This window comes from Schistocerca americana, chromosome 1 (genome assembly GCF_021461395.2).
Source record: "Schistocerca americana isolate TAMUIC-IGC-003095 chromosome 1, iqSchAmer2.1, whole genome shotgun sequence".
Classification (NCBI taxonomy): domain Eukaryota; kingdom Metazoa; phylum Arthropoda; class Insecta; order Orthoptera; family Acrididae; genus Schistocerca; species Schistocerca americana.
This window is the reverse complement of record NC_060119.1, coordinates 119,485,770-119,501,567: the sequence shown is the minus strand read 5'-3', so window position 1 is coordinate 119,501,567 and position 15,798 is coordinate 119,485,770. Positions and strand designations below refer to the sequence as shown.

Here is a 15,798-nt window from a genome sequence, read left to right as displayed (position 1 = left end):
TACACATCCACGATGAACTGCGCAACATCTCATTAACCACTGGAAGCAACAACAACAATATTTGCATTGACTGTATGAATAAAAATGAAAGAAAAAGTAAACGATGCAAATGTCCACTGAAGATTTGTGGTCCACAGAGTAAATAAGACATTGACTGTCCGCTGGTAAGGTGAATATACTTGTTCATATGTTACTGGTACTGGCTGCTACTTCCTCTAGCAGATAAACAGGATGATTATCTGACAAAACTACAGTGCAGCAGCTGACATTGAAACTGAGTTCCCAGATGTAACATCTCAAACTAAGTCACTTGTATGGGCTTATAATGGATGGCTACTGTGCCTACAGTAAAGAAGATGGTGGTGGTTGTTATAAGGATTTTGTTTAAAATAATACCTTTCTCATATTCTACTAACATATGACATGGATATATCAGATGTTAAAAAGAAACTCTGCTCGCAACCATTGTCCAGCTAATGTTAATGTGTGAGAAATGTCCTTTGGATCATTCACTTTCTCTGAAATTAAAACAAAAATATGTGGTTATTCTTGGAAGATCAAGATTCAAGGGGGGGGGGGGGGGAGTGGGTGGGAGGTTAGCTTCAGTATCTCAAGCACTTTCTGAGAGATTCTGCCAATGTCAATACACTTAGTGCTACGTCAACTGTCAGTCATTCTCCTCCTCCCCTCCTCTCCTCCCACTGCTTGGATCAGACAGTGGTATAATATTCAACCAGTTATAAAATCATGGTGTTTGGAATCCTTTTCATCCTCTGCTCCACGACGTGATTTTCATATGTACACAGTGAAGAGTGGCAGCTAGAAAACTATTTTGCTTGTTGTCTGCTGACATAATGTCTTCCTTGTTTAAGAAGTTCCATTGCTTACTTCCACCTTCTAGATGTGCCATTTTGCCATAATTCATAAATATATAAAATAACATCCATGAGACAGAGAGGCTGTCCTGTTTTTATCTTCAGGAGCCTAAATTCTTAGTGCTTTTAAAAGGAGCATGTGCCTGCCCGAGCACGAGTGCTTGCTCTCTCTCTCTCTCTCTCTCTCTCTCTCTCTCTCTCTCTCTCACACACACACACACACACACACACACACACAGAGAGAGAGAGAGAGAGAGAGAGAGAGAGAGAGAGAGAGAGAGAGAGAGAGTGCAAACAGTAAAATAATAAAATATTTAAGTTTCAAAATGCCTTTTCCTACAATTTCCTGTGGTATGTATAGATTTAATTTAGTGTCTTAATCGTAACATTCTTTTGGGAAAACTTAAATTTTATGGCACAGAACATATCAATAAAAACTGGTTTACTCTCGATTTATTTACATAATAGTGGGAAGCAAATAATTATGCTGGAAATTCAGTCAGTTTGGGTAAGGACTCATCTTCCGACATTGGCTAAATAACTATCTGTGTGCTACATAGTACTACAAGACCTCCATTTCTGGTATTAAATATAAATGACATCCCATCTTGTGTAATGAAATGTTCATTTTTTGTTTTTTGTTTTTGTAAATTAATGCTCAGAAGGGGTGGGGGAGGGGCTGGGGGGAGGAGGAGCAGGAGAATGTCAACACAATTCTGCTTGAGGAAGGAGGCGCTGTACAACCTCACTCTCATCACACCCAAATTCGGCATCATCTGCGCTGAGTGTGGTTGCCGATTTTTGTCACTATGTCAAAAAATTATTTTCTTTGCACACTTTCTCTCACTAATGTCATAGTAAACTATATTCACAATCCCTTCTGTAGTCAGAGATGTCAGTGACCATTATGTGGAAAAAGCACTCGTAAGATTCCTATATACAACTGTTATATGCGTAATCACACTAAAACACCTTCACAATAAACATACTCCCTTACGTAATTTGTAATCAAATACCATCCAAAATCCTATTCACAACTTAATCTGATTCCTAAAGAAAGGGTCAAAATAGGCTGTCATAAAAACAAACTGTGCACTAAAGAATAAATTTAACAACTGATGCTTTTCAATGAAAACACACGTTACAACTGATCATGGTGATGGAGCCGTTCATTGCTGATTGATATAACAATGTCTGTCACTTATCACTTCTTTCACCTTTAGCAATGTTCGTTAATGTGGATATGACACATGCAGAGTTGCATCATGGTTTGGAGTCTGCATTTAACTGTTAAGTCAACCTATAGGTGGCTAGGCAGTTGGAGGGGGGCAACAAGCACCAGCTCTAATAGAGCCACACACAGTAAAGCACTGTGGTATTCAAACTAATTTTTGTGTTTAAGACAGCTTGACCTTTATAATATCATTTTCACATTCACTGTTAAAATGAAGGCACTAACATAAATGATTTTTTTCACTGAGAAAATTCATTGTGTCTGTAAATCAGATGAAGAGTTCATAATATTGTGTACACAATATGTATGAACAAAATTGTCATGTATCACAAAGAATTGGAAACAGTACATGAGCAGGTTTCTATTACGTTTCTCCATAGACTATCTACTCCAACCTACATACAGAAGTAAAATTTTAAACTTTTATTTCAAATAACATCTTTTGAAATATTAATCCATGACATGTGTCTATTATTTCTAACAATATGTTTTTTCTGATCTACTGCAAGCAATTTATGCTTGCAGTATCCTCTATCAGCCCATTGGTATATAGTTATTCTTGCAATTTTGATTCCAGAATAGGTAAATTCTTGCATTTGCTTGTGAGGTTTCTATTTATTACACATGCTATAACGTTTCCAACTGCTCATTGTGGGAACCCTTGGTTTTCATTTATTTTAACATTACTTCTATTGTAAATTTTGTTATTGAATTTTTAAGTATTTGTTGTAATGGCCAACACAAATTCAGGTTTCTCTGCCTGTTTTGTGTTTGGTACACACTCTTAGTCATATCTTGAGATGTAGTACAAGATGTTAAAAGGATATGTTAGAAACAGTTCAATGATTCATACAACAAATTGTGCAAATTTATTTTCAATGTCTATTTTTGTTACATTATGTTCACTTAACAATGGTAGTGGTGGATGTAGTGCTGGTGGTGATGGTGGTAGTGGTAGTAGAAGTAGAAGTAGTAGTAGTAGTAGTAGTAGTAGTAGTAGTAGTAGATGACAAAATATTTGCACAACTAAAAAAATTAACAGTATAAAACACATCTATTAAAACGGTATTAAACACTAACTTAAATTGAGATCTGTAACTGAGCATTATCTTATTTAAACCCGAAACAATTGTTTGATAACATTCTTGTATTCTTAAACAACTGCTGGCTTACTACCACCAACTGCTGCTGCAGGACTTCATTTTCTTCCTGTATGTGACCTACCAACTAAAACAGAAACACAATTCATATTGAATTTTCTGTACTATTTGCTGTCAATGCAAGGTGGTGGTAGTTAATACATATTGGACACACTAAAATCACAATGATCATGCTCTTAAGTCCATAAAGTAATCAACACCTGAACTAAACAAAGGTCTTCACATTTGATGTATAGTAAAATAATTCAATTATTTGGACTGCTGAGATCAAATTTCTGTTGGTGTACCAAACTCAACAATTCTCAACAACTCTTTTTTCAGTGAGAGAAAGGGGGGGGGGGGGGGGGGGGAGAAAGAAAGAAAGAAAGAGATATATACACAAAGCTACTTTCTTCAGCATACACTGAAAAATTAAGCTGCAGATCGCAGATGTTTCAATCTGACAAGGAGATTTTTACTGCCAATGCCTAGGCAATTTCTGGAATTACTACTGGCCCACTTATGAGGCCAGAGAGATTGTTTTAGAATCAAGAATTAGGTTTTTGGTCAGTGTTCACAACTAACCATTTTCGTTATGATGTGAAACCAACATGAAAATGCTTTAATACAATACACTGTTAATGGTGATGACTTCCAATCTTTAAAATTGGAATTTGAAGTCTCTGTCTATTATATGCAGGGAAGTGCTGAAAAGATGGTAAGTTGAAACATCTCATTCAACCAATGCATACGTCATAACATAGAATTTGTTATCAAAGACAAAGGAGTGAGGCAGTGTGTGTTACAAAAATACAAACTTAAGTTTACAAATAAAACTGAAAGACTTCAGTAACACAAATTCAAAAGGATTTGAGAAGTATTACACAATCTTAGCAATTTTTACTTTGATCAGTAAAAATTTTTTGCATTTGTTACAGATTTGGTAGTGCAATATGCTGAGTCACTAACTTTCTCAGTATTTACAAAAATTATTACAATACATTTAATTTTTAACACGACAAAACTGGTAAATAATAAAACTTCTTAAAGTGTTAGCATATGACATATCTTAAAATCTACCTTTTGTAGGAGTGTCATCTTTCTTCTTTTTTGATGGCGTTGACTCCGCATCATCACTAGCTGGTGAACCAGACCTTTTGGTGCCAGCAGCTGAGTTAGAAGTAGAGCCTGATGATGCTGAGGCTGATGGGCCACCTGCTGCCTCGGGAGGTGTGGCCACCATTTTATCAACATCTGCACGACCAGATAGTTCATCTGGTCGCTCCCAGACTGATGTACGAGAGGATGGATTGTAAAAAAAAACTCTACCATCACCTGTCCATACCACACACCTGTACACACAAAAGATGAGTAAAGCTTTAGTAATTTCAAAATAAAACAAATCAACTGCACACCTCAATGCACTCAACATGAAGTTCAACAAGATCCACTATGGATAAAATAACAATTATTTAGTTTTAATTTCAAGCTGATTAAGTTTTAGGCGTTTCACTTTTATTCTTCAACTTATGAAAATTTTATGACGAAGACTATTTTATATGCCAAGCCATGTCACTCCTGCACAGGCCATGCTATGAACAGCTGGCAATTATTGTAACTGTTGCACACACAGTTCTCACTACAATATCTGCCTAGTATTGCAAATAATGGGGCTAATGATGCAATTTTTACCAATGCTTCAGGCTATTCGCCTTCCATATTACTGTAATCTTGCGAGATTATGGTTTACAACCTGGCTTGCTCACGATGATGTTTACAACTAAATAATGTTAGTGTTGTTTGGCCCCAAATACGAATGCACATAACTACAGGATTACAAACAAATGACTAAGTTTTTACCCCATGTTCACCACATTTTTTTACTTGGACAATCTGAAGATGGTGGTAGGAAGCAATCAAAACCTGTTATCGTGCTTTAATTGTTTAAAGAGGGGAGAGGTGGGTGGGAATTGCAGCATAATCATTAATACAAAAAAATATATGAACCCAATTTTGGAAAGAGGCCTTCAAGGATGTAGAATGAATTAAATTATACATCAATTGACTACTGTGGCATATTTCCATATAATTATGAAAATGACTTCTAAATACTTTTTAAATCAATTAGCAGAAAACTAGCTACTTTGGAAAGAGCCATTACTCTATCTCTTATGCTACTATCAGCAGGTGTTCTTAACTAATACTTCAAACTAAGTAAACAAGTAACTTTACACAGAACACAATTAAAGTGCGCATCATTTATGTTGGCGGCCGAGTTTAGGTTCTTTCTGCGTATCTGACATCACAAAACACAGACAGCCAATGAACAGAGAACGACGATGCCAGATCTCAACCGCAGAGCAGAGCACAGACGAGTGTCTTCAGTTTTAGAAATGTTCAGTCATAAATAAAGTAATAGAACAAAAGCAATGTCTTGATAGCAGACTTTCTTTTATAGAAAGTTTGGAAAAAGCATTCTTTATACCAATTGCTTCATATTCTATTAATTAATTAAACCAAACAAGCAATAAGACTCCTAATTCAGGCGATAGCAAGGAAAGGTGTTTGTATCAAAAGGTGTTTGTATCAATCTCACGAACCGCTTTTTCGCAGTAAAGAACAGCGGTAATTGTTTATTTCCTATTGTACTTCGACGAAGTGTGAGTAATTCATAGTCATACCAACAGTGTTTGTCAGTATTTTGCGTGACGTGTTACACTCCTCATGGAGCTGCCTTGTAGGACGAGCTGCGGTAGCGTAACGGTTAATGCGTTGGATTAGTAAGCGGATGGTGAAGAGTTCAAACCTTGTGTGGGCCTTAATATTTTCTTTATTTAAAAACAATATCGAAGTGTCTTACCTCATGAATTTTATTCGTTTGAATGCAATTTTTTGAAATTTTTAGTGCTTTGTCTATTCATTAACCCTTTCGCCGCTGCAGACACGTGCTCCCCGCATTTTGTCATCACTGCACTGCTCGCCTGTGCAGACACATGGTGTTCCCCTGCTTTGACACACTTATCATTCGATTTCACAAAAACTATTTGGCCCAAAAATTATATTTCTACACACCTTCTTGACTGATACCTTCCCCCCACAAATGACTTAATTTTGTTTCGATGCTCAACCCAGTTATTGTGCAGCATTAAATGTAGTAAACCATTGAAGTGTTTGCAGAGGTTAAGGTCCATAGCGTATACTTTCCGTATGGTCGATTTTAGTTGCCACAATGTTGAGAATGAAATGTGGACAAGATAACTAAATTTCATATAAAATTTACTGTATAACAATATCTCATTTAATTTAAGTACCACATAGGTGTCGTATGTAACATTGAGAAATATTCCGTCTTTCGCGACTGTAATAAAAGTTTTATTTACACCGGGCGCGTTTGGCTTTATTTTAAAGCACTTCAATCAAATTTTATATGAAATTTAGGTATCTTGTCCACATTTCATTCTCAACAATGTGGCAACTAAAATCGACCATACGGAAAGTATACTCTACGGACTTTTACCTCTGCACACTCTTCAAAGTTTTGTGCAATGGTTTACTATATTTAATGCTGCATAATAACTGCGTTGAACATCGAAACAAAATTAAGTCATTTATGGGGGGAAGGTACCAATCAAGAAAATGTGTAAAAATCTAATTTTTGGGCCAAATAGTTTTTGTGGAATCGAATGATAAGTGTGTCAAAGCATTTGGAACACCATGTGTCAGCACGGGCCAGCAGTGCAGTGACAAAATCGCGCACAGTGCGGAATGCGGGGAGCACGTCTCTGTAGCAGCAAAAGAGTTAATTCAGCCGTGGTGGCTTTACTTCTTGAAACTGCGCGCTCTCCCCTAAACGCAAGCTTGCGTACTATGGTGCTGCTTCTCTTGGCGCGTGCGTCGTGTGCAACTGGCAACGCAGCAATCTCCTGCGTCCGGGCGGGCATGCGCGAGCCGCCAAGATAAAAGAATTGAACTAAAGTTGTCTACATACCCATAAAATTCAGGCCTGCTTAATATGAACATAAGTACTAACTGAAACTTTTACAGCCTAGTCCAAGTATTAACATTGATTATGAAAATAAGTCAACATTAAGAAAAGCAAAGTTGCTACTCACCATATGGCGGAGATGCTGAGTCGCATACAGGCACAACAAAAAGACTGTCCCAATATAAGCTTTCAGCCAACAAGGCCTTTGTCAAAAATAGACCCCACACACACACACACACACACACACACACACACACACACACACACACACACACACAAATGACAATCTTTTTGTTGCACCTATCTACGACTCAGCATCTCTGCTGTATGGCGTGTAGCAGCTTTCCTTTTCGCAGTATTGTTACATTTCATCCTGTATTTTCCATTGTTTGATTATAAAATGTGTGGGTAATAACATATGCTTTTACTTGCCTAAACGAACTCTCACTCTTTAAGAGATACAGATATGTTGCTTAATATTTCGGGGGTTTGTAAAACACCTGCACCCTTAACAGTTAGTATAAATGAGTTTATAATTCATAACTGGCATTCAGCTATGTTTAAGCAGCATTATTATTAGTTAAGGTATTGAGACGAATCTGGGTTTGTTGGGATTGGAGTTTTACGTTTGAGGTGTTCCTCGGGCATCATGCAGTGATGGCAGACACTCTTTTGATGAGTTTTAATAATCACAAGCAGTCGCTCGAGTATATAGTGCTGTGTGTTGCGCCATGAAGCTCCTCTTTGGTGAAGTTCCATGGGGTGTGTCAAAACATTAAGAATACAGGACAAAGGAAAGAGATGAGTCTGATGTCAGAAGTCAATCGGGCAAGATGTTCTTGTGAAATGACTAAGTTGTAACCCGAGCTGTAAATTGAGTGAGCTGTCATCTGGCCAATAAACCAGATTGTATCCACGGCACATAGCATCTTCTTCTTCTTCTTCTTCTTATTCTTCATAGTAAAGTAGTTTTATGGGAGGAATAGTTGGAAGAAGGTAAAAGCATACTTCAAGATGGCAAAAAAACCTCACAAATGGTGACCATGTTTTTGGAAATTGCAAAACAGTGTACGAGAAAACTCTAAATACAGAAACAAAGTTTCAAGTCTGATAATACATTGAGACGAAAGGACTATGAGAAGAAAACTCAAAGAGGAGATCATACAGCGGCATCCATCCAAGAGGCGCCCACTTTAGTGAAGAAACAGCACAGGTAATGATGACAAAAGCAAGCAAAATTATGAGCAGAAGATATGGACATACGAGCAAATACCATGATTTTGCAGTGATAACTATGTTGCAGTGTTAACAACTGTGCAACCTAAACCCTCAAATTTAAGATGGCTGTATCTAATGAACAGCAGTGTGCTTTACCAACAAAAACAGTCATTTGAAGTTGGCTGGGCGAAATTATTTAACAGTGGGAAAGCCAGTGGGCATTCTAGCAAGATCCTCTCCTGGAAATGTAAAATTTGTAGCAGAAATAAGTTGATGGAGGAACAGGAGTCTTGTCCTTCAGGTGCAGTTATAAAACACAGAGGAGGAACTAGATAGGATGAGGAGGGTGTCGTGCACTGGGGAATGGGAAATGGCAGTTGGTAAGAATGCGGCTAGGAGGAAGAGATATCTGTTGTACTTTGCATATAACCAACAGATCCGACCAACTGTCAGAGTTTAGTGGAGAGGAGCCCCTTGTAGCTGTAGGTGTAGGAAAAATGCAGCAGTCTTCATCAGTGGCAAATTCTAACAGAAAGAAGAAGATTCTGCAACTAGATAGTTCACAGGGCAGAGGTGTTGGCCAACAATTGCAGGAAGTGTTGGGAAGTGAGTAGCAGGTCACCAGAATTGTTACGTCTAGTGCAGTGTTGGTTCAAGTGACTTAACATAGGGGAGTTATGTAGGAATTTTACAAAAGAGGATCAGCTAGTGACTGTGGGTAGATCCGGGAATATTTTTTATATGGACGGGGAGTGTGATGTAAGTGGTGACCTGGTAAAGACTGCAACTCACGGTGGCACAAATGTACACACTGTGCAACTTTTTCTGCGTCATGATCGGCCTCATCTTAATGCTGCTGTTAGGTGTGTTAACAGGGGCTGGAGAAGTCTCTGATGGCAGAGGGCATGACTCTCATATTGCAGTGATGCCAAATGAGTCTATCAATAGATCGGGTTTCACTAGACATGGCCTGCACCTCAATGGGTATGGGAGGGGGAGGCTGGCAAAGCTTATAGGTGACAATGTTATGAGTGATGGTGGGCTCACTCATGGGAAAATTACTATAGTAGTTGGTGTTAGAGCTGCTTCTTAGATAGAAGTTAGCTGTTAGGTATCCCTGCTTAAAAGAAGTCTCTCTAACAAAGGAATCACCTTCAAAGGAGGTTGGTATCCAAGTAGTTACGGAATTAGCATATTTTATCAAAATATAAGAGGTATTGTGAACTGCTTATAGATGTTGACTCTGAAATTATTGGTATATCTGAGCACCACGTAAACAATTTGACACTCCAGAGTCTTCCTTTACCAGAATACAGATTAGCTGGCTGTTTTTTGAGGAGTCCTCTGTGGAGTGGGGGAGTGGTAATGAATGTAAAAGAAACATTATTCCATTTGCGTCTGTAGATGTATCAAGTGCGAACAGTAGTACAGCCATAGACAATATTTTTATTCATTCTTCATCACTAGATGGGCTTTCTGTTAGTAAAAGGGTGAATGGCCTTTCAGACCATGATGCACAAATTTTAACGCTGAAAGGTTTTTGAACCGAAACAAACATTATGCATAGAATGAAATTTTCACTCTACAGCGGAGTGTGTGCTAATATGAAACTTCCTGGCAGATTAAAACTGTGTGCCGGACCGAGACTCAAACTCGGAACCTTTGCCTTTCGCGGCCAAGTGCTCTACAAACTGAGCTACCCAAGCACAACTCCCGCCCCGTCCTCACAGCTTTAATTTCGCCAGTACCTCGTCTCCTAACTTCCAAACTTCACAGAAGCTCTCCTGCGAACCTTGCAGAACTAGCTCTCCTGGAAGAAAGGATATTGTGGAGAACTTGTGTGAAGTTTGGAAGTTAGGAGACGAGGTACTGGCGGAATTAAAGCTGTGAGAACGGGGCGCGAGTCATGCTTGGGTAGCTCAGTCGGTAGAGCACTTGCCCGTGAAAGGCAAAGGTCCCGAGTCTCGGTCCAGCACACAGTTTTAATCTGCCAGGAAGTTTCAAACATTATACATAATTACAAACTATGCAGAAAAGCTAATCCAATGGCAATAGAGAGATTTTTAAACCTTGTTAAGGAACAAGAGTGGCAGGATGTTTATAGTGTCAACAACACAGATGACAAATATAATGCTTTGCTTAATGCATTTCTCATGCTCTTTGAAAGTTGCTTTCCTTTAGAATGTTCTAAACAGAGTACTAGAAGTAAAAGGCAGCCTGGGTGGGTGACTAATGCAATAAGGATATCATCCAGAACAAAGTGGGAATTATATCAAAATGTTAGAAATAGTCACAACTGATCCAAAGTAGCCTATTACAAACAGTATTGTAAGGTAGTAAAAATGTTGTTAGGAAGGCAAAGAGTATGTGGTACGCAAATAGTATAGCTAATTCACAGGATAACATTAAACCATATGGCCAATCATGAAGGACTTGTCTTCTCAGCAGAACAAGGTCGATGATATAAAGTCAGTTCGTAGTAAAAACATTTTCGTTACGGGTAACTCAGATATACGTACAGTATTTAATAACCACTTTCTGAGCATTGCTGTTGAATTAAATAAAAACTAAGTATCTACAGGGAATCATATAACTCACTTGGAAAATGACATGCCTAAAATACTCCTGTGTAACACCGACAAGGGGGAGATTGAGTCAATAATTAAATCAATGAAGACTAAGGACTCGCAGATATGGAGTACCTAGCAGAATATTAAAGTACAGTGCTGCACATGGTAGCCCTATATGTGGCCATATTTGTAATTTTTCCTTTAAAAACAATCAGTTTCCTGATCAACAGAAGTACTAAGTAGTAAAGCCACTTCATAAAAAGGGAGAAAGGGATAATGTGCACAATTTTAGACCTATTTCTATGCCATCAGTGTTTGCTGAAGTTACTGAAAAGGCTGTGTACACAAGGATAAGTGATCATTTCATTTCATATAATTTGCTATCGAATGTAAAGTTCAGTTTTAGAAGCGTTTAACAACTGAAAACACTATATTCTCTTTTCTCTCTGAGATACTGACTGGATTAAATAAAAGGTTTTCAACACTAGGCATCTGTGTGGATCACAAAATATTGCTTTAGAAGTTAAACCCTTATGGATTATGGGAAATAGCTTAGCAAAAGTTCATTCTCCACAGTGCTGAGAATGGCTATGATGTGGGGTATGAATGGGTCATGGTTAAATGGGGGGAGGGGGGGGTGTGCCCCAGGGATCAGTACTGGGGCCACTCTTGTTCCTTATTTATATAAATGATATGGCCTGTACTATTACAAGTGATTCTAACATATTTCTGTTTGCTTCTGACACTAGCTTGGTAGTAAAGGATGTTGCGTACAACATTGGCACTGTTTGAAATTGACATTGGAGATTTGCTCCTCAATTTGGTCATACGGAACTACACGTGTAAAATAAACAAAATGTAACAGTAAACAAATCACATTTTAGATTCAGGTAGTGATATGTGCGTAACAGATCCAAACTTTCTAGAACAGAATAACATACTGCAGTATTTTCGAGCATTTCCAGTATATGGAGCCAAGATAACAAAGCCACATGAACCAATGGCAAACTAATACAACCACAATCATTGAGAAATTTAGTGTCGATAAATATACATCTGAATACCCCGTGTCACTTATTTTAGGATTAAACATCACTATAATTCTACGAACAGGCTGGTTGTCTGAGCAAGGAGTTTTACTAGATTTCAGGAAATAATTTATAAAAGATTAACTTATGGGAAAGATTTGGAATTAATGACACTCCATTCTGAAACAGTTACATCGCAGAAATCTAAAAACAACACGTACAGCAGAAACAACTTTAGATAATTCTGATAATGACCATATACGATCATAATAAGCAAATGAGTAAAGAGGACATTGTAGATAATATTAGAAAATCCTCAGGACCTGGAATAAAAGGGAAGGCAGATATGACAACCGTGCAGTGTAAACAAAAAGATATTTTCTGCCCGAGATCAGGACTCAAACATTTTGCGTGTACAGTAAAGGTACAACTTCACAAACATTTTTCGTTAATCCTTACGCAACAACAGTAGCAACAGATGAGTCAGTCAGGTAGGAAATAAAGAGAATGATTATATGGAACATTATATAAACTTCTATAACTGTCATAACAATCCACTGGTAGTCTAAAAACTTGACGGATCAGTGTGGAAGTATTTGAAGTAGGAACAGTTAATAGAATAATCAAACCACAAAGGGACAGACCCCCTATCATTGAGGAGTTATTGACAAAGTTTACAGAGACAAAATAAATCAGTGTGATGGACATGAGAACTGGTTATTGGCAAATATCATTACTTCCCGATTCAAGAAAATATACCACATTCCTGTTTGAAGTGTTACCCTTCGGTCTAACTGTTTCTGTTCCAATGTTCATCAGACTTTTAGACAAAGCAATAGGCGATAAATTACGAGAAAAGGTATTATGTAATGTATATTTATGATATAGAGTATTACCCCACTTCTACATTCCTGGAATTAATGTTTTCCCACTGTTTACAATTTTTTTTTTTTTACTGCTCCCATCAAATTTCCTATGTCCACAGTGTTAATTTGCACCCAATTTTGCATCAACATATCTATAATTTCCCTGCAATTTATGGTTTACGAAAAAATGTCATGGAGACGAAACTGGTGTAAAATGACAGTGGCTGTCAAGTAGTGGTTACAAACGCTATGTGGTTAAGTTTCTTGACATCAGGGTGCTCTATTCAGCGGATCTAAATTGGTAAAAGTTGGAACTATTAGTGCTGTATGTCCTGCCACTGCCAAGCTCTACTTTTGGCAGTAAAGGACTCTACTGCACATGTGCATTTTTACGATTGTTGTGATCATCATGACACCTTTATCGAACCATATTTAGTGTGTTTCATTGTATGGTGACTTGTTTGCATCTTCACTCACTTTGCATTGCTCAAATGTTTTTGGTTTAAACAAAGCACCAATTTTACATTTAGCAAAACATGTTTCGAGAATTTAGTCTCATTGTCAGGTGCAGTATTTACGTACATATTTGTTTGTGATGTTACACGTACAATGTGAGTGATAGTTTAAGCGTGTGTGGTTTTCTACGTAACTGAGGCGGCACATAAATTGTACCGTAACCTTTTAAAATATTCATTAGACTTTATGCATAGTTTATAAATCACAGCAATAAGCTGACTACTGCTGCAAGACAAAGTATAGCTAATTTCACAAAAATTATATTTTGAGTACCACTAGGAGTGTTTTAGTAGTGTCAAGTCTATCATTCTGAATTCTGATGGCTATCTAGATGTACATGTTGAAACACACAGCTGAACCCCCTCACAAAGGGATGTTATAAAGGGAAGGCCTACAATGAGAATGATGTGCTTCCAAAACATAAAAACTGTACTCTATACATGCACATACTAACCAAGGGGTTCCTGGAACAGGTGTACTTGAGACAGGACGTGATTTGTCCTGTGCCCTTTGTAATTCTTTAGCTTTTTCTTCCTCCTCTTCACGTTTCTTTCTAGCAGCTTCTTCTTCTGCCTTTTCTTCTGCTGTTTTCTCTTCTAGTTTCTTTTCATCTTCCCCATCAACCTGAAATTTGAGACAATATATCATCAGGATGATGTCTACCGTACTCAAGAAACGAGCAGAGAAGCATGCGCACACTGCTACACTTCAATGTAAAGTATTTTATACTAAATTAATGAAGGCAAAATACATCTCTGCAGTCTCGTTCTGATGCAGAAGAAAAACGATTGGCTTCTGTCAGCAACATACACTTCAAGACTGTGGATAACTGGCATTAATAAAAACAACTGAAAAATGGGAATGAGACAAGACCTCCAACTGATACCAGTCTTCACCACTGCATTTATTAATTTTATACTGGCTTATGCATTTCAGCCTTATGCCACTCTAGAAGTATCCACAACAGAAACACACAATAAGGTAAAACATTGATAAAATACATTAAATGCACATCATAAAAAACATGGGGAAATAGAACTCACCAAAATATCTGTAACACATTCTTAGGTAGAACAAATCGGAATTTGTTAACATGGATATGAAATTTCTGGCTTCTTCACTTAATGCTTCAACGTGCACAGTGAGTCAACTGTCATTCAGAGGTCATCAAATGATACAGACCAGAAACTTTGTACCCATGCTTGACAAACTCAGGTTTGCTTTACCTAAGAACATGTTATATATATGTTGGGATGTTCTACTTCTCTTAGCTTTTTATGATGTGCATTTCATGTATTTTATCTATGTTTTCCACTTAATGCTTACTACTTCTGTTGGTACAAAGTACGTTTTGCGCAACTGTACCAATGTTTTTTTCCTGACATCCTTCCTTGTATTTTCTCTTGCAGAGCCTTTGAGAATGGCTTAAGACTGAAATGCGCGAGACAGCATAAAATTAATAAATATATTGGTCAAGACTAACAGCTTCTGAATGCGTGACAATAGACTCACTGCACAAAACTTTGAGAAGATTATAATAATCGATGCTTCTTAATTAGAACCAATAACCATCCCAAAGGTATTTGGCACACACTTCTGAACCTCTTTAACACTTGTCGGCAAGTGCTTTCTTAAATCTAAATGTTACGGACCAATCTCTCTTGCTACAACTAGGAATCCTTGTTTGCCTGGGCATGAATAAAAAACTCCACTAAAAATTAAGTAATGGACAATTCTATCAGTAGACAAAACACAAACAACTACACAACCGACATTTCAACGGTCTGTGCTGAGATCCTCTTCAGAGTGACTGAACTGCTGTATTCTGGGTATAGGCTTCCCTTGAGATACCATCTTATTTTGGATGACAGGTGACTACTGACATCACATATGGGTATGTCATTGCACAAATGCCTAAGATAGAGTTGATGTATGATAGGCTAAGGCATGTGTTCCTCTAGTAGGTGGCTGACAGGCAACAGCAAATTGTGAGCTTGTACCAAGGGATTGTGTCTGACTGCAACAATACATCAAGGTCCCACAGCAGTTCTCTTGTGGCCACTTGTTTATACTGATGAACCCAGATCTCGAGGAGCTGCCGGCTGACGAACGTGTGTAGCTCGTTGGACTGGGCTCATTGGCAGTCAGATCGTTGGTAACTTATAGCAATCCTCCCTGTTCTTGTTGTTGCAGTGTTTATTTTAATTGTCTTATTTTCTGCTGCTGCATCCACAGCCACTGAGCAACCACACAAGTTTCTGGAAAACCAACAAATGTGACAGTTCTTGTGGTGGACAGCTACAAATGATCTGGTGTGCTACCCCATCCACATATATCATTCATGTTCTGAATGAGTGCTAACTGCTC

At 37.9% G+C, this 15,798-nt stretch overlaps 1 protein-coding gene across 1 annotated transcript in view; it reads right to left on the bottom strand.

Annotated features, from left to right (window-relative positions):
* Window positions 1-15,798, bottom strand: part of LOC124549987 (transcription elongation regulator 1) — a 250,239-nt gene that overhangs the window by 128,755 nt on the left and 105,686 nt on the right. Inside the window, exons 9-10 of the mRNA XM_047125278.1 lie at window positions 13,886-14,055; window positions 4,329-4,600 (exon numbers count right to left, since the gene is read on the bottom strand). Of these exons, the coding sequence (XP_046981234.1) occupies window positions 4,329-4,600; window positions 13,886-14,055 (442 nt within the window). The remainder of the gene's footprint in view (window positions 1-4,328; window positions 4,601-13,885; window positions 14,056-15,798) is intronic.